General features: G+C 39.2%; 1 protein-coding gene across 1 annotated transcript in view; it reads right to left on the bottom strand.

The window, feature by feature from the left end:
- The window catches only part of fstl5 (follistatin-like 5), a 170,049-nt gene extending 149,918 nt beyond the window's left edge, over nucleotides 1–20,131 (bottom strand). Inside the window, exons 1-2 of the mRNA XM_073487367.1 lie at nucleotides 20,000–20,131; nucleotides 8,812–8,842 (exon numbers count right to left, since the gene is read on the bottom strand). Coding sequence (XP_073343468.1) covers nucleotides 8,812–8,842; nucleotides 20,000–20,131 — 163 coding nt within the window. The remainder of the gene's footprint in view (nucleotides 1–8,811; nucleotides 8,843–19,999) is intronic.
- Between the last annotated feature and the right edge of the window lie 234 nt (nucleotides 20,132–20,365).

Consider the following 20,365-nt stretch of genomic DNA (forward strand, 5'->3'; position numbering starts at 1 on the left):
ATTCTTTTCCCCAAAGTGTGGATATTCCATTTTGTAATGAAACTTTTATGATGCTTTGTCTTTCCCCCAAGTTGAAAAGCTAGAGAGAGGGATCAAGGCGGCTTTTCTTATATAGCCTCCCAAGGGTTATACCTTTTAAACTCAATAGGGGCCTTTTTCAAAGGGAAAAAATAAAAATAAATCTGGTGTCACTAAAAAATAGCACATGAACTGAAAAGTGAAGAGATTAAAGCACGTACTCCTCCTGTCTGACAAAAAAACAACAGCAAATAGGATTTTTCCCCCATGATGAAACACATAAAAGACCGTCTTAGATTTCAGTTCAAAAAAAGAACAGAAGAAAAAACAAAAATTGCAGTTGTGTTTTTTTCCCCAACTGCAGCGATAAGCTAAACCCCTGCTGAGAACGAGACCATACAACAAGCCGACTGTCAGTCAAACCGACATTTTATATCTCTCTACATGCAAACAGTGATACTAACAGCACAACAAAAAGCAGCTTTGAAAGATAATCTGTAATCTGTGATCGAGACACTCAAACCTTAGATGTTTTCACTTCATGCTTCCTAAACTTACCCCACACGCTGTTGTCGATATTAAGGCTGTTGTCGCTGCTGTGAGGCGATTAATGTCAAGCTCCTGGAGGAAATTGGATAAAGACTTCTGAGAAATCTTTTTATTCTTGCATTGTAAGCTGCAGAATTTAAGAAGTCACTTTCATTTTGGAAATAATGTATAGCCGAATCGAATAAATAGTTCACTTTTTAATGGGATGAGTGGATCCCTTTTGGACTTGTTTCATGTTTGGACACTGATGCCGTCCTGCCATTCAAATAAAAGGCACATTAAAGTTAATCTTGGCTGAGCGCAGGAACCGTCCTTCAAGGTAATGTTCCCTCCTATGATCACTGAGTTGACCTTCAGATGGAAAAAAAAGTACCTCTAATGCCAAGCCTTCATCATTATCCCCTGTAAGTACCAGGGGTTCATGCGGATCACTTAGAATTATTGATGAATCTCAATTAGATTCGTCTCACTCCATTTAATTCTACATATTCACGATATGGTTTGGCAAAAATTATGGGTATCAACATCCTGGGAGTCATTTATATGCCGAAGATGAGTGTTGATGGTAATATTGTTGATCTTGCTAAGTGTGCAGCACGTTATGCTTCCTTTGGCAGTACTGATGATCGCCATGACACCTATCACTCTCTTTTACCCTTGCGTGTGTTATTATTTTCAAATAAGCAGTTTAAAGTTCTTTGCAAGTTCATTAAGCTATTCAAAGGCCTGAAAATAAATTGCACACCATAACAGTTTATTATGATATCGCTCATAAACATTGTTCTCATGGTTTTAAACGGTCAATCAGCCAATGTTTACCAGCATTAATAACTCCATCACAGCCAGGGACTCTGATAAACTTTTTTGTGTAATCAGGATTTAGAAATGTCTTGAATAAAAATCAGTTGAGTAAAAAGAAATGATGGCACCTCGTCATGCAGCCAGAGAGGCTTTCTTTCTGTTGATAACAGTGAATTTCCTACACCAGGACTGATAACAGGACTGGAGTGTGAAGGGCATTTGGTTTTCAGAGAAATCAAAATGTTACACGAGTCCAAAAAATCACTCTTCCGTTAATTTTCAGTGGAGCAGCTCCAAACTACTCAACCAGATGCACCATTTCCTCGCAGCGAAGGATTGTTTTTACTTTAACTAGAGAGCAAAGCAGACAAACAAGCTAACTTGCTGTTAGAAATGTGTATCCAGGGCTGGGAGCAGCAGACACCTAATTTAAATCGGTGTTTAAAGAAACACTATTTGAACAATAATTTCTCACAGAGAATGGCTCATTAGAAGTCTGCGCTCAGGCAGGAAACACTTAAGTAGTTCAACTTATGGTTCACGAGATGCAGAGTCCTGCTGGTGTAATTTCTAGCCATCTAATTAGGAAGCGACTCAGACCTGCGACACCAGGTGAGAGCAGTTAACGAGCAGGCACGATGGAAAACTACTGTGGCTTCATCACACTACTCAAAAATCGAGCTAATTTGGAATACACACTGACAGCTCTGGGGAAACTTTTTCAACTTATCCCACGAGAACACACAACACCCAGTTACAGCATTATGTAGTGTGAAAGTGGGACAGTTAATTTAGCTAATTGGTGTTTTTTTGACCTGTCAGAAGAGGAAAACGCACAGGTGCATTTCACATCATTATTAATGGTTTTGTTTGAGTTATGCCGATAAGTTGAACCAGTGCCAGGGTCCGTGCACTGAAAATTGCATTGAGACATATTAATTTAATTAGCTGCAGCTGTGTTTGTCAATTTCTCCACTGTGAGAAAGGTTTTAAGGTGTTTCACCTGCATTAAAGGGTTAGTTCTAGAGATCCTGGCCTATCACAGATATATTAGTATTGGCGTATAAGGTGGCCGATATGAAACCTTTTTTCTTTACAGAACATAATGCAGAAAAAGATGCTTGGGGTAAATTAAAACGATTAAATTCCCAGTGAAGTCGACAGTTAAAGTGAAATTAAAGTTAAATGTCATTTTGGCCATTGAAGTTGATTGTTGACCTGTAAAATATCCTGCTCCATTACATATCTTTGTCTCAAGCGTTCCTCATTTGAGGGATAAGTGCAAAAAATATGTTTTTCTGTATACATTCTGTATATATAAAGGTACAATCAATCACACCTGATTCAATCAGGTGTGTTGGAGCAGAGAAACATCTAAAACAGTGTCAGAGATCAGAGCAGGGAGCCTCAACCAGCAGGCTAACAGGAGAAAACACTGTCTTAGAAAATATGTTTTACGATGGAGCGCAGCCTGTTTTAAGCTCTAGTCTATTGAAAAATACATGTTCTCTGTCATATGGTCTTTAAAAGTTCCTTAAATACTGCTATATTGTAGTAAAAGTCATATAATTGCAGTGTAAATTAATTTTTAATTTTTAAGAGTATGAACAACAGCAAAAGTTGAGCATGAAGACCTGCAGTGCAAACACAGCCTAATGCTCTTTGAAGAGCAGTGTGACCGTGAAAGGTATAGCCGGCTTTCTCCCCTGAGGAGGCGACAGAGTTGTAGCGTGCAGTATTTAGGCCGGACACAACCGTCCTCTTATGGCTTAGTGGGTCAAGGAGCATAAGTGGCCTGTAAAGCGAACCAGAACCTCCCGTGGGAATTCAAAAGGAAAATCCAATAGGCTTTTTTTTTTTAACTCGGCAACTCATCTAAGCCTGTCAGTGGTGCTCATAAGCAGATGGTGCAGTGCAGTCCCACAGCCTCTCTTTAAAACTACTTCTCCTCCCTGCCCAGGAAAAAGACAGCTCACTCCGTGAAACTACAGTAACTTGATTAAGACTTACTGTATGAAAGCTATTACAATTAAATAGTGGCAAAACAGTGAAAGGTTAGATGGAACAACGGGGAGTCTTTCAATAATTTTGTCTGAGAAAAGTGCAGTGCCACGCAGCATTCAGCGCTCCTCCGTACAGCTGTGACGAGTTATTAAAAGTGTAGCCCGGGCCCGGGGGGTGGTGTGTAATTTTAGAATTAATATACAATTTAGAGCTCGGTGTTTGCAGCCTCTGAATTATTCAAATGTACTTCTGCTATGGGCTCGGGTCTGGTGGGGGTAAGGCAGCCGCTATGCATACAAATTAAGCTATTATGTCAGTATATGAAAGAATTGAAGACGACATAGATTAGAGAAACATAAACATTGGTGCCAGGCAACAAAACAAGATGTTTGCTCTTGTGCAGAGTTCAAACCTCAGAGGCTGCACCATACTAATGGGAATAGTCCAGAATGTTCGATTGTTATTTGAGACTGATATTGCAGTCTGTCTGCGGGGAAATCTTTCTTTAGTGGTCATATTTATATGCATGCAAGTCAACACATGTCCTCCAGTTATGAGAAATTTGATTAACAGGCTATATTTCCCCAAGATTAATACACAATCCAGCCCACCAGGAATTATAGGTATATTCAAAAACACACTGATAACAAGCAGTAATACCATACTCTCATTTTGCTTTTTTTGTGGTTTCAATCAGTTGGAGTCTTTGGCCGTATCAAGGTATTACAGTATACTTAATGTCATCAGAAATGATTTTAAATACAGTCAGAAATACAGATGCTCCTCTTTCTGTTAAAGGTGACGTATTCTGCCATTCAAACACTAAATGCTGCTAATACGCAGTAACTTTTTGGATGAAATAGAGTTATAACTAAAATTAACTTTTCAGTATCCATTTTATCTTGTGAGAGAGTTTCAGAGTTTAATTTAGATTTTTTTTTTGAAGAAAAAAAAAAGTAACTCAAAAGATCGGACTGGAAACCATGACAGTCTGACTGATTGGACAGTTGTTATCTAGATAGATGAATAACTTAAAAAGTGAAATAAATAAAAATCACTTTATGGTATCTTGTCCACCGGCAAGAATTTATGGAGGAAGGGTGCTCATTTCCTGTCGTCACTATATGGGCCATGAGTGTTTAGACCAAACAAGCCTTGTCTTAGTAGGCTAAGCCTATATTAGACCGCATTGAGAAGCAAAGACGCGCCCCTTTTGGTGGACCACCATGGGACCTTATTTCAGAAAACATACAGATGTAGTTAATGGTGAGAGACAAATCATGTTATCTGAGTTTGGCCACAGATCACACGTGTTTATCTATTTAAAAGTACTTTTTGTCATAAAACTGTTGAATTGTAAGACTTTGAAAATATGTCATTAGAAAGACTACAACAGACACAACAGTGTCTCATTCAACATTCACAGAAACACATAACCCAAACCTTGTAGAGCCGGTCCCAGATGGTAGCTAGCTCTCAAAATGGACCAACTCTCCTGTTGCATCAACTGCAGCTGTCATTAAAGTCAGACATGATGTGATTTTCTCATTTTTAATAAGTTGAGGTGGCAGCAATGTTGGTGGTGGTGACATTTCACAATTCAAATAGGGTCAAAAAATCATGTCTTTAGCCATTAACCACTATACATTTTTTATCTGAAACAAGGTCATGAGGGAAACCTGCTCAAACCAGCTCAGCTTTTTTGTAAATTTAAACTGGTTGAAAAGTTTTGTGCAAAGACCGGAACACAAGAAAACTACCACCAGAACCACCACAGTCAAGCAATAAACTGAAATAAAAAAAAGGTTGCTGAAGTCAAGATTCATATACAACAATCTGTTGTTCTCATTGTAAATTATATTCCTGTTAAAGTTGCAATTGAAAACAACAATTCAGCGATAATGATGGAGGCAGTTGTCTCACCTCACTGTTAGTAGGATGCTCTGAAAATGTCGTTGACTAACCAGCTCCAGTAATGTGAACACAAATCATTATTTATTGAAGTGATGAAGTTGGACTGCTCTGGCAGCGTCCACGGGATCGCTGTGACCCGACAAATCTGATCAACATCTGTCCAAAGCAGATTATGGAGAGCGTCTACTAATACAGGCAACGTGCCTTTTCTAGTTTTTCACCTACCTCCATTATACCTGTTTATTGATATTAAACTAAAAAGTGTTCATTTTTTAAAAAAGCTTTACATTTATACTGATTTCCACGTTGTTTTGGAGAGGAATAATGTAGTGCAGTTATATATTTTTTAAATGCTGTCTGGAGTTTAAATCTCATAATTCAGTGTAACAACGCTAATTACAAGAAACCTGGACTACAACAATGTTTTCTTGAATTCTGGACAAGCTTATTGGGACCTTTATATGAGCAGAACATAAACAAATGTGTCATTTGTTGAAATAAGAGCGGTTTGGATATAATGAACAAGGTCTGTAAACACCAGCAGTAATGTTTAAGTCCCTCGTTTGCACACAATACCGGCACCAGTCATCCTTCATAACTGTGTTGCCACCGCTGACACTTTCTACATGTAACGAGGAAGGTACGATTATCTCAGAAAGTTCCATCAGGTATTTTATATAGCTAAATCAGTCTATTTATTTCATAAAATTGCATTTCACTGGCAGCCCAAGGTCTTGCTGCCTGCATAACAAGCTCGGTTAGTGTGGCACACGCTCGTTCTGGGACTCCAATTACAAAGTATCCAGGAAAACGACTGTCATTTTTCTGTCTTTGTCTCTGCCGTGTTGACATTCAGTTAGAGTTTATAGGGCGGTGCATTCCCGCGATCTATAATTATTTTTTTGTTTTCTCATCCACACCAAATGTATTGGAATGGAATATCCATCCATCCATTTTCTAAACTGCTCGTCCTGTTCAGGGTTGCAGCACACATTAGGTGAAAGATTGGGCGACGTACTAACTGGACAGGTCGCCAGTCTATCACAGGGCAAGAGATATTACAGTCTCAGACAACTGAACACATTAAGTGTGAACTGTATGTATTAATTCAGAGCAAGACCCAATGAAATGGACTATCAACTAAATTTTGATATTGAGGAACAAAATTATAATAATCATATTCAGAAGAAGAGTCTTAAACCCTTCCTATTCTCCTCCAGGAATTATTTTTCACCTTTTAGTTAATATTAACTGGATCATTGTTCTCTCTTCACTCCCGTTTCCTCTCGTTTTGGTTTGTTAGATGTGCATTCAAAATGAGATCGTGACGTGGCTTGTAAAATTGACGTTTTAATGCTAAATTGACCTCAGTTGCGTAATAATGAGAAGCCTCCAATGTACGGGGTGATGCTTGAATTATTTATGATTTTCTCTACAGTTCGGTTGGCTTCTCGTTATCGGGGCTGGAAATGAGTTTGCTGAAAACTAGCCAAAGTGAGATCTCCCCTCTCGGCTTACAGAACATGGCGCATTAAAGTGAATCACAGCAGACAGCTGGGGCCGCCCTTTATGGTAATGCACCCTCTACAATTACTGCTTCGACCTTCCCCGGTGAAGAAAAATGGGGAGACGTCCATTTAGCGGCCCTTTCAAACACTTAGTGGCAGACATGTTGGGCAGCAGGACCACCTTTTGCCTGACATTGACTCTTGTTTAGAGGAGACACAGAAGACATTAGAAAGGTGACAGGTTGACAGATGAGATGCATCTGTCAAACAGCAAGAGGACCGTGGCGCATTAATGCCCCCACACCGCCCTGCACCACACAGGTAGATGAAGCTGCTTGGAGATAATGGTGCCAACTACAGCTTCAACAAACAGCTTCTTCATTATCAATCAATCTATCAAACAGTTTTTAAAGTAATCAATCTGCTTTTAAAATGACAACAAACAGTGTCATTTTCCAGTGTTCAAGGTGACATTGAAATTATTTAATTTGTCAAACCTATAGTCCAAAACTCAAAGATACACAACTCTGCTGTCGTTGAAGGTCAAGAAGAGCTCCTCATGTTTGGGAATCTGGAACGAGTTCCTATTTGGAACTATTGTTAGGAGAGACTTTTACTGTGGATGTAAGTCAGAGCTAAAATGACAATTAATTGTTTAAATCATTTTTTAAGCAACATTACCAAAAATTCACACGTTACACCTTCTCACAGGATTTCAGGTTACTATCAGTCTTCTTTCACAGTAAACTGAATATCTTTAGGTCTCGGACTGAATATTTCTACCTGCTCCATCAATTGTTGTCCTCCCACATTTTGTAACTCAGAGACAGTTTGTGTCACACTAGCACAGATTTGTTTTCTGCCCTCCACTGAACTTAAATGTATTATTAATATTTTGACAAGTGTCCTGACTGACTCTTACAAAGGTTAAGTACAGCTTCTGAATTTTTCAGGTTGCTGAACCTTAACAGTACAAAATGTTTTGTTAGTGCTGAGAGCTGAACGGCTCACTTTATATACATTTATTTTCCAGAACCTTAAACATTTCAGGTAGCTTGTGGTGAGGAAGTACAGTATAATTCTTACACTTTTCATGCTTGAGCACCTCATGAGCATCTTAAGGCATTTTTGTTCATTCCACAAAACTTGCAAGTATAATATGAAATATAGAGCAATACCTACTACCACTGATGCTGAGCGGCAAATATGTTTGAAAAGATGCTTCGAAGTACAAAATCTTCACTCAAATCTATATTTCAGACTTTTCACCAAAATATATTGCACAAAACCTCTATTACTCAATTGAACATACTGTATTTGTTGCACAGACACCACAGCAAATATAAACCGAAACATGCTGTGGCACGAGAGAGTGCGCATACAGTATATCTTTGGAGGGTCATGTAAAAACTCATTTTTAGGTCTGATCTCTCACCTCTCTTTGACTTATTTCACAGCCCTTCGGACCACTAGATATACTGAAGTTAACACATTTCCTACCACAGTTTTCACACAAATGCAAGACTTGGTTAATGGATAATTGAGGATTCTCTTTTAAAATACGACACTGATGTTGAGGTGTTGGGGGGCTCGTTCTGAAATGGAACTTGCTTCCATCCAGAGGTTGAAAGTACCTGGTTAAGTGAAAACCAGAGACCACCACTAAAACTGTTTGCACCAGACTATGGTTGGTTGACTGTGTTAAAATGTAATCATCTGGTGGGATCTTCACGTTGAGCCAAACAAACTGGTTGAAAGAGGAGACGATGGAGTGCTGTGCTTCTAATGGGTTTCCTAGCGTGGATCTTTTTTGTTAAAGACGCCCTCTGTATTTTCTGCTTCGTTCTTTAAAAATTAAACACTTACATCCTTTACACTCTGGGTAATCCAAAAGATCTCACAGCAGATTCACTTCAACCATGCTGTGACCTCCATCAGACAAAATCCTACACCTAACCTGCACCATACAACTGGTTTATACACTGCATGTCCGGTGAGGAATGAAATGGAAACGTACCCTTTATCCTCAAACTCTCCGGGATCCCATCCTGCAGAAACAAGAACAAAGAGAAAAAAAGAGATCACCGTTATAATAAACAGTATGACAGAAAGCTGTTTTCATTAAACTGAATGAGATCAATCCTTGGTGCCTGTAACATATAAATGATATTTTATAAACCACTTGGTACTCTTTGCAAATAGCTCTGTGTTCAATGGAGAACACATGTCAATGCAGCCATGAGGTTCAGGTCCAAGGATTTCACTCTGACCATGAGAACATTTCATTTATCAGCCAGATATTAATGTGCAATTATGTTAAGAGGTCATTTGCCTCACTTCCATGCACAACGATAAACCTTTCCACTGGTTACCATAGTCACATCCTTTATGATTTCTTTTTGTGCATCGAGGATATTTTAATATTTTGTTTCCATTCCTGTTCTTCTTAAAGGATCTTGTTCCTGCTGTTTTTGTTTATCGGGGCTGTATTCACGGAGTACTCTCAGAGGGCTCACAACTAAGCCTAAAAGTTTCTAGCATGGAGTCCTAGCTTAGGAGTGATTTAGGAAACTTCTTTGAGCTACTCTGAGCACGGAAGGAACAGAAACTTGAATCTTAGCGGGAGAAGCGAGATTGCCGGGTGTGACGCGTTTTATTAAGAGCTGAATAAATAAATAGAATCCACTATCGACTCCAGGCCCAACTGTCCCCTTTAACTCAACTAAGCCAAATTTAATATCAAACCTGACCTGAGCCGTATATCTTTCTAAACTCTGAAGTTTTGGCTCACCACATCTAGGGTCTGCATCACATTGTAGTCACTCATAGATACCAGCCACAGAAATACACATTCATCAGGATCCATGCATTATTCCCTGACAAATCAATGAAAATGTTCATAATGTCCTATCTCGCAATGTTTAAAAAAAAGTGAGAAAAAAAATCCTGGATCCATCCCTTTATCCAGATCCACGCTAAAAGTTAATAGAGTCTAGTCTGGGCTGAGACCCATCCTCCATCCATACAGCTCGCTCTGCGTAATCCAAGTCTCCAGAGAAGAGAGAATTTATTTACTCCCTCAGAGAGAGCTCGTGCACCCACTTCAGGTGGGGTGTGCACTAATGCTTTTAGCCTTGCACCTAAACTGAAGATTTTGCCATTAAAAAGGGTGAAAATAATGTATTTTTAAATCAGTTTGGGATCCGAGGGCTTCTGGAGCCTTGGGTTACGCAGGATGAGCTGTCTGGAGCCATGTTTGTTTTTCTACCTTTTAAAACAAGTCTCCATCTACTTCAGTTGTTTAGGAGAATGCTGCAACACTGTTCTGCTGTGAAGCTCCAGAAATGCTTTATAGACTATGACATTTTTATTTTTGGATGAACTTATTCTTTAAGGCTCTTAATAGTCCTCCTTGGGAGCTTTCTTAAGGGCTTTGATGCTTTATGAACTTTTATCTTCACCAGAATCTCGTCTTAACATTCTTAAATCATAATACTAATGATTTACTAAGAATTTCATTACTTGGCGCAACTCTTTGTGATAGGACGCTTTATGAATACAACCCCTGATTTGTTGCATTCTCTCCTTTTCAAATTAGTGGTTACATATTGTGATTGAATTCTTATTTTCTTCATTCACAGCAAACCAAAATGAAACTGAACTGTATTTGACAAAAAACTAAGAAAAAGTCACTCCATGTGTAGAGACATATAAAAAAGAGCAAATAAGTGTGACCCCTGGAGTAGGTACACTATTAAATCAGCTGAATTTAGAGGATGCATAGTGATGATGGTTGTACAAAAAGCTGTTATCAGGACTACTATTCTGAGTACTGCTCTCCACAAACCATGAATACGAAAGAAAGAGGCATAAATATTTGATTTCTCTACAGTCAAATCTGCATAGCTCATCCTTCTCGCTCTTGTACAGAAAATTCAGACTCTTTCTACCAGCTCGAGCACTGTGGTGTTATGGAGAAGATGCATTATGCAACAGGTCTACAGTCAATAATGAACAGCGGTCCCTGACGGCCTGCTGGAAATAGAAGATTACCCAATTCCCTGGTTTTCAAAGAGAATCTGCATACTGTCTTCTCCTGCCAAAATGTGCTCAATCGATTCAAAGTCAATTAATACAGCATGTGATACAGTATTTACACATGTATTGATAAATGTTTCCAATAGATCTCACTGGTTAAAAATTAATTTTGACAGCAAGAATAGTTCAGCTCACCATCTTTCTCTGTTACATTCTGTATTATAATATCTGCCATTTTCTCCATATTGTCATTGTTATACTTTCATTAAGGCTGTACTTTTTTGTACTGGGTCTGCACACTTGAATTAATAACTGCTGCTGCTGCTAATGAGACCCATACTAGAGGAAAGAACACCCACGTGAGTAATAACACACTTCCAACAAGTCCTGAGTTGAATATAACAGTGCAGCCGCTGTTTAACACAACTGTTGGTGTTTATGCACTGCAGTTGAGAAGTGACAACAAAATACCACCGTGTCAGTTATAATTACTCTTACTAAATCACCTCAGACAAGTTGCGCTCATGAGGACACAACGGCCTCAAAAATTAGCAATATTTACGTTTTGGGTGATACTATATCGCTGCAATCAAGGACTGTTTTATTGATTACTCTCTCAATTATCTTTTTGATCAATTGATTGATTGCTGAGAGCATAAAATGTGAGAAATGTCATGGAGAGCTCAGGGTGGTGTCTCTGATCTGATCAATATTCTACTTCACAAAGATAAAGTGCAGAGAAAAATGGCACATCCTCACATCCGAGAAGCTTGAAAGCTGTTTTTTGACTGACAAATGACTTTAACAGTTAATAGATTGAGGTAAATTGTCTGGTACATTGTTCTCAATTCCATGACCGCCAATCAACTCATTAATTAACTGCCTTTTGATTTCAGCATTAAAAGGAGTTTTAAGATTAATGGTGGTTGTATATATTTGGGCAGAACCACTTCATATTCAGAGGAGAACTTAGGACCAGTCACAGCTACTGTATTTAACATCGGATGACTTTATGTAATATCCTCTTAGCTGTGAAGCCACCAAATGTCATTTAATATCGAATGGAGCATCAAATGTCTGATGTCATATTTTATATCATCACCCTAGAAAATGATATAAAACAAAATCTCAAAGAAAATCTTCAATTTGAATAAAGTGATTCATTGGACAAAATGAAGCACCAAGCAAAAGTAGATTTATAATAGGATCTGTTTTTCAGTTTTGTAAAGACTCAAGCAATTTACTTTGAAAGTGCTAAAACCAAAACTGATTTTTGTTACAGTGGTTATATAAATGATATCTATGGTGCTCTTAGATTGCTGCTGGACCACCTTGTTAACAGGTGCGTGCCTCCCTTTGCAAGCAGGAGAGCAAATAGTTTTTGACGGCATTGAAATTGTTGCTTTTGAAAGGCTGAACGGAGAACTGAAGCAGAATATTTAATTTTAAAAAAAGTGATTACATTTCTCTTTTTCCAATAAATTTTGACTTTTGGATGTTATCGGAAAAGTTTAGTCTGAACAATCCCACGCAGCCACCACCAGAGCTGCAACCATGAGCCGATCACAACTATTTATCAAGCAAAAATGTCAAACAGTTGCTGGTTCCAACTTCTTAAATCATCATCAACATTTTTAAGACTAATCAATTGTGAAAATAATCGTCAGACTGATCGATAATGAACGTAATTGTTAGTTGCAGTCCTACCCACCCCTGGAATCTTATTCTACATAAAGTGTTAGCTACTAATATTAGTGTGGCCTAATCTGTCTGCAGCTGTGCAGAAACTCTGGTTTAAACAGAGTGAACAGACGTACAAAAAAAGCTGTGCAGCAGTTAAATGTTGATTTAGAATTTGAATGTCCTAATGAATGAAACTATGAAGCTTCAGACTGTTTGGTCCAGCCCAGCTTTACTATCAGCTTACTCTTTTCATTGAGATAAATTTGAGATGATGCTATGAAAATATAAAGTAAGTTCAACATCATGACCTGAATATAAGCTGTCCCTGCATATTATCCTTCTGGCCGTCTCACAAATCATTGTTGACTAGCGACCCAGTAGGCCCAAATCACTGAAAACACCTGTGGCTCTCTGACATTCTTCGTATCCTCCCCACCCTCTTGAGGAGGTGACATTTCAGATTTCACTACAGGTAGGGAAGATATCAAATAGGGGCTTATTTGCATATGGCAGACAGTGTTCACACTTCATTTGTTTGAGGAGAGTGATTTCCCCAGGGCCACTGGCAAGCCTGTCTCTGCTGCTCTGAGACTCAGGGGACGGCGAAGCACCCAGCTGTACAACCTGTGGTTCATCTGCCCCTGTCACAGCTAGCTGGCTGACCGCCCACATCTCTCTCTCTCTCTCTGTCTCTCTGTCTCTCTAGCTTTATCTCTCACCCCCTCAATCTATACCACCCTCCTCCGTTTCCTCTCTCTCCTGCTTCACATCTCACATCCCTCACTCCTCCACACCATCAACTTTCAAGTACACTTCAACTTTTAACATATGACTGCAAATTGCAACGTATCTGTGTGACAAGTGAGTAGAATATACAGTACATCAGTACTATCGGTCTGAACTAGGCTTAAAAGATAGATCCAGTCTTGCCGTTAGTGCTGGGAGGAAAATAACACATCCCTCATTCACTTCATTGTAACTACTGCTTTTAGACAGCAGAGGTGCTGATGCAGAAGGCTCTGGAAAAACACAGCATTTTGGAAATCAATATTTCTGCAAACATACATTACACATTACAGTACATGTATATGAGCTGACAGTCATGTCAGGAGGTGGAAAGGATGGTGGTGGAGTTACAGCTAGGTTAGAAGGCTTTCAAGGGAGCGACCACTTTTCGAGACTGCATTTCAACATCTTAAGTGTGAAACCACTGGATATTTTTAAGGACACCTCGGAACAATTTCTGTCCATGTTTGTGGCGACAAAACCAGATACTTTAAGCCAAAACATGATCTTTCCCTGAACCTAACCAAGTGGGTTTTGTTCCTAAACACCAGACTGTTCACCAGACTGTAAGCACAGTGTTGTCACAACATCACATTAAAAATGAACATAAAGAAACGCTTGGTTTCATCATGTCCATGGTTTGCAGACCAACAGTCATCCCTACAATATTTGTTTATGAGATTTAAAAATATTGAGTTAAGTATTGTGTTTTGTGATATAGCCTAAAAATATTGCAATATTATTTCAAGGCCAATATCATCTGCTGGTATTGGCCTATCACAGATAAATCAGTATCTGTGTCCAACATTAAAAACTGGTTATAATGCTGAAAAAGATGCTTGAGGTCATTTCTAATTATTTTATTCCCAGTCAAGTGTTCTGTTTCAGTGCCCTGATGTCATTTTAGACAAAGTCTATTATTAAACTGTAAAATATCCTGCCTCCATTATATGTCTTTGTCACAAGTGTTCCCATTTGAGGAATAATTGCAAAAATGTGCGAATATCTGCCCATATATTGATATCAGAAGTCAAAATCATAGATCCTCCTGCTCTAATTTACACCATGATAACTTTCTAGAGTGTGAAATCCTTCTTCATAATATCAAAAATCTTTGTGCAGTGATTTAGCATGAGATACACTTTTTTCTTCATATGCTCTTTTTGACTGTGCAACTGTACACAACTGGAACTGAGCACATTTTCTTCTTTACCCGTGGCAACACGCCTGCACCAGCCCAATCCTAACCCTCATCAAGTCAATAACAAGTCACACTGAAATAAGTAACAAGCCAAGAACAGCAAAGATAAGCATGCAGCAGAACCAGGTTAACACCAGCATGCACGTTGACATCTTGTTATTGTTGTAGCAGATTGGCTCCATACAGCGTCTGCTTCTTCGGCCCCTGTGGAGACTTCATAGAAGCTGGTTACCTCAGCCTCAGGCTGGCTGCCATTTGAAAGTAGACAGCTCATCAAGATGAGTGACAAGGGTTGGGGCTAAAACTGACCAGCTGAGGAGGAGGAGGGTGGAAATAATACAGACAGTAGTCACATTTAAGCCAAACACTGCCGACCGAAGCTGAAACTGAAGCTACTGTGCATCAAGCTGTTTCCTGTGAATTTTATGATTTTTTCTTGTTATTTCTCCCTTTCTCTTTATCTCAATCTCATTTGCCCAACCCCCTTCCTACTCTCTCCCTCTCCCTCTCCCTCTCTGCTTATCCCCTGTTAATCTAGATTTGCCATGTGGCCAAGCCAGAGCTGGATGGATGGGGCTTTGCGCACAGTTGTCCTTGCCTCCATTTTGTTTGTCCTGACATAACAGCTTGATGTCAGGGCGACAAACTCTCAGAAATTGCTTTTGTCCCCTGTGTCGAGCAAGCTTGGCTGCAAATTTTACAAATTACATATCCAGTCTCTCCATCACTCTTACAGTGAAAGTCGCCGTAAAAGAGACAAAGTGAAATAAAACTGTATAAAATAAAATCTCCATGCGATATAAGCCTAACTGTCACTTTGAGTGGTATTTTCCATTATAATTGGGGATGGATTCTGGTGGCCTGGATCTGTGTCCTACGCCTGACCCTATGTGGAGGATTTCACAGTGAATTTCTGAAACAATACCAAGGGAATTATGGGTAGAGCATGTGACCAGCTGTTTATGGCCGAGTGGCTCCTGGTGATTGAAGTCTTTGTGAGTAAAGCTTATAAAGGTCGCATCCGATCCTGTTACCCTTGTCAAAGACTGTCCTTCAAAGCAAAGGAAAAGGCACCGCATTAACACGGCCACCGGAGTCTCACAGCTCGTGTTGGTGAGCTCAAAGGATGTTCAGTCCATTTCTCTGAATGTGCAAATGAGGAAATTAATGCAATTATGTCATTTGGAAAAATTAACATTGTTTTTGTGCTATCATGTTTCATTAATGATGGATGTGAGAGGAATTTAATTCAAAAAGTTATGCAAACTAGATTTTTTTTATGTTTAATTGCCGTAATTTTGTAATTAGGGACTGTGACAACCTATCATTGTATATAAAAAGCACAAACAAAATTTAAAATGTGAGCTGTCAACCATGTCCTGAGACTCGGTATTGCTTTTCTAAAATCTGAGGATAACTCATTTTGAAACAACTGTTCTTTATCACTGCTCACTCAGCTATATTGACAAGTGGATGACCCCGGCCTCTCTGCAATCTAGCCAACAGCGGAGAAAATTCTCTAACAACAAAAAGCCTGTTGACATATTTTGGAAAAGGGCTTCCAATGTGACCGTTTTTCACCGAAGGGCTGTAAATTTCCACAGCTTATTTTGACAGGCGGATAGATGAGCAGAGTTTACCACTGTCCTCTCACAGGATGAATTGTAATGGTATGCAGATGCTGTAATGACATTCCTCTGCAGTGTAATCACAGCGCCTGGCACATTAATTTCATTGGAGTGGACAAGCACATACATCATTTTTGTAGTTTCCTGTCAAATTCCCGCTACATGTGGACATACATTACTTTAATTATTAAAGTCACTGCGGTTTCAAACCAGCGCAATAAAAAGAGAGACAGTCAAAAGTAGCTAGTTTCAGCAAGAGATAATACACTGTTCAATACAAAAGGAGGTAAAGCACTATTACACCACCTGCAAAATATGCCGTTGGTTGAACTAAAGCTACTTTAAGAAGGTATGTCTGCTTCGTTTAAGTGACAAGACATTACAATAAAAAGCAGGAACAGTAGTACACTCTCGGTGCAGCACAACAGAGTTTGTGAAAGCAGGGATAACTGGCACTGTGTTGGGAGAAATAAAAGATTACAGCACAAACAGGAAAGGTTTCAGGAAATATTGCAATGCGAATTTTGAAGTCATCAGAAGGAGAGCTACCTCTAAGATTTGTGTCCCAGTGCCTTTTAAACAGGAACACTAAAGCTGTTTCTTTCAACAATAAAGGTTGTGTATTTTTTCCAAAGATGTTTTTCCACCAATATTCTAAAGCAAGAAATGATGCTTCTGCTAAGTTTCTTCAATTAAAAGTTCACTTCAGCCAAATCATGAAAAACTTTCTGAATCATAAAACTGGAGTTAAAGCCATGAAGTTTTGGGTTTTCAGAAACAGTGTCTGCTATTCCAGTAGACATTTAGGAGTTCAGCACAACATTACTCTGCTTTGGGAACTGGAGGGTGGCAGGTGAGTCAGTGTGGACTGGTAGCTGGAGAGGTGCCAGTTCACCTTCTGACATCTCTCCATACATTAACGCATGTGTATCCGCATGTTTCCTGGGAGGTTACTGTGGAAATGATTATGGGTGATACTTCAGATCATCATAAGTCATGATAACTGACACACTGTCAGCACTTTCAAGGCTTTAGAAGCTTTAGCTAAGTGGCCTAAGCAATAATAATAGTGTTAGTGGTATTCGCTCGATAAAGTTGCTAACCTTGATCTTCATGAATGAATGATATGCCGTCCTAATCGCTCTAAGAAAGAGGGTTTGCTTCCTGTTACCATGGAAAACCCTGGGTCCAGTTGAGTGACTGAACATGCTGGAAGTCGTGCCTATACTTGGTGCAAGGTATCATGAGGACTAGGAATAAGGTGGATAGGTCCTATTAGTGCACATGTGTGGATTTCAGGCTTGTATGTGTGTGTCTGCAAAATAACAACAAAATATCAAAAAATCGCATTTCCCTAAGGGGATTAATAAAGTATGTCTTCATCTTCTTCTTCTTCTTCTATACACCCAGTTTATTAGGTAGACTGCACCTGTTCAATTCAATGTAATCCAACACACCATTCTGCCATAAAGTCCACTTTCATAATGCCTGGAGGTGATAGTTCAATGACATGTTCGAGGTGTTGTTGCACTAGACTGCATTACATTATAGGTGTTTCATATATTCTGCCCATCTCTTGGAAGAACAGAACACTAGAGACACCTCTCTCAATATAATGTAGTTACTTACAACACACCTGTAAGGGTGACACATTTCTGACGATGTCAACAAAAACTGATTTATTACAAACTTTGTAAAAGCAGAATTTATGGGATATCGGTTTAACTATAGATTGTACAGGTGTATCTGATAAAGTTGCCACTGTGTATATTTTTTTTTCTATTGTTCAAAATATTGAAAATTTACATGTGGAAAACGGGATTTACCGGACAGGGTTCATGCTAACACTTATAGCTCAGCAGCTACAGTGAAGATTTCATCTTTAAAAATGATTTTAATAACGTCTTTTCAAATCGATTTGAGATCTTGGGGCTTCTGGAGACTTCGATTACGCCAAAGGAGCTGTATGAAGCCATTTTATGGGAGAAGGCTGCAGTTTTGCTGTGAATATCAGGAAATGTTTTGTGGACTACAAAACCTCCCCTGGCTTTCCATCAGGCTAAGGGTGAGTAGATAAAGATTTCTTGGGTTGGTGAATGTATCCTTTAATTTGCCTTCAACTAAAAAAATGATATGAAAAGTTGGTTCAGCAACGTCACAAATAATCATTTAAACCAGCTCCACTTTTCACTCATCTTCCAAATGTCTAACCAAAGCTAACATGTAACAGTATCTCTGTTTCATCAGGAATGTCCTTTCCTAAATAGACATTGTAGATTCACTATACTTTCAAAAAATTCTGATACGAGGCCTCGATCAGTTACACTTGTTGACATAGAAACACTATCGATCCCTGAAATCTTACACCTAAAAGGATAAAACACACAGACTAACGAAAGACACATTTCATCCTCCACACTTCAATGCGTCATCTTTACAAGATGAAACTGTGAAATCTAAAATACCTCCTTTCTTTTTTTCTTTCCCAGGATATGTAGGATCTCAAGCTGTTGTACAAAGTATTGATAAGACAATGGTGCAATGTCACACTGAACGTTATAATGGTAAAGAAAATACAGTCATCTAGTCCTTAAAGACTGAAATCCAACACTGTACAGGTAGGTTGGATGTTGGATTGTTCACTTCTCTCTTCCTTTTAGTATAAAGCCTCTCAGCCTGGCAGAAGTGCTATCTCTGCACTTTACTGAGATCACACTACAGGATTTCTGGGTACTGAAGTTTAAATCTCTTTACTTCCTCAACACACAGTTTCCAAGGTAGCTGTGGCTCGAAATAAGCAGAACTCTTGCATAGCTGATATATTCAGTGCATGTGTTCAGAAAGCATCTCTTATCTGAATAAATCTTCAGTAAATTCAAATGGTCAACTTGCTTGACCACTGCGTTGATTTGACATCTTTGCATGGCTGCCAGCTCCTCGCTCAACTCTCATACAGTCCAGTGACGCTCCTACCATCTGTTCACTCTGTCTCCATCTTCTTTACTTTGCAACCACCTCTCACCCCGCCCACCCTTTAGTACCACTGTGTTTGCCTTTCTTTCTCATGCAGACGTGACTAAGGCTCACTGAAACAAATCTTAAACACAATATTTAGTCTGAAGATGACAGATTGCCTTGAAGTAAAAGCAAGCATAGAAATATTTTCTCTTTATTGTCACTGCTAAATTTTTTTTTTTATCTTGAATTGGATAGGGAGGAGAAGTGTTTACTAAAGAACAGAACTGGAAAGAGGGCTTATGGGAAATGTGTTCTGAAGGACCACAATCCAACTAATGCCTCTTGATAAAAACACTTCGCTTTCCGCAAGTGCCCGTCTGCCAAAACAGTCAATTTATCTCCCAGTCTGTCTTTAATTTATCCATCTCTGCTACCCTAGTTTTCTGGAAATTAATCAGACCCCAAAAAAATCAAAAGAGTTGAGAGTATGCTACAAGTTTAGAGGGGAAAATGTAAGTCATTCCTCGACATACAACATTAATAAAAGCAGCAGATTCTGCTCGTGGGGCCGGGCCTGTACTGCTGGGTCAGTGAGCATTAAATGACATCTTTTACTTTAAACGTTCAGCTAAAATGACATCCAAACCTCCTCACTTCATTCAAAGCTCATCTTCATCTTTGCTCAGCTGTGCCTCACATTAATCTGATAGTAGTCTGTTAAAAGACAGTCCCCTGGCACAGAGGGAGGGATAATGATTCATCAAGTTTTTTTCAGTAGGCAAAAAAACAACAACCACAGGAGAGTCATCTGATGCAGGAAGAAAGTGCCACTGTAATTAGTTTCATACTTGGCAAAAGCACATAGTCCCTCTTGTTACTGACGGCAAATGAAAAAAGACGGCGATCAATACCTTGTGTCGGAATCTCACGACTGGTCGATAGGGCGGCGACCTGAATTCCTCCTTGTTGGGTCTCCCGTCGGTGCCGAGCACAGCGAGCCCCAACAGTAGAATTGCCGCCGACCACCATCTGGCTGTCTTCATTGGTCTTCTTCTGTCAAAAACCAAACAAGAATGAGTGCTCTTCTCCAACACGCTGGAGGTTCAATACTGGTTCTCCAAGACAATACATCAAGTCCACCGTAATTAGTGTAGACAATGTGAACCGCAAAACTGTCGCTGGTTAAAACTAAAGCTATCAATACGTGCCTTACACTCGGCGAAGAGATTAGATCTCCTTTGAATCAATTAAAGGGAAATAGACGTCATGAGAAAATC

Source organism: Pagrus major, chromosome 18, assembly GCF_040436345.1.
Source record: "Pagrus major chromosome 18, Pma_NU_1.0".
Classification (NCBI taxonomy): Eukaryota; Metazoa; Chordata; class Actinopteri; order Spariformes; family Sparidae; genus Pagrus; species Pagrus major.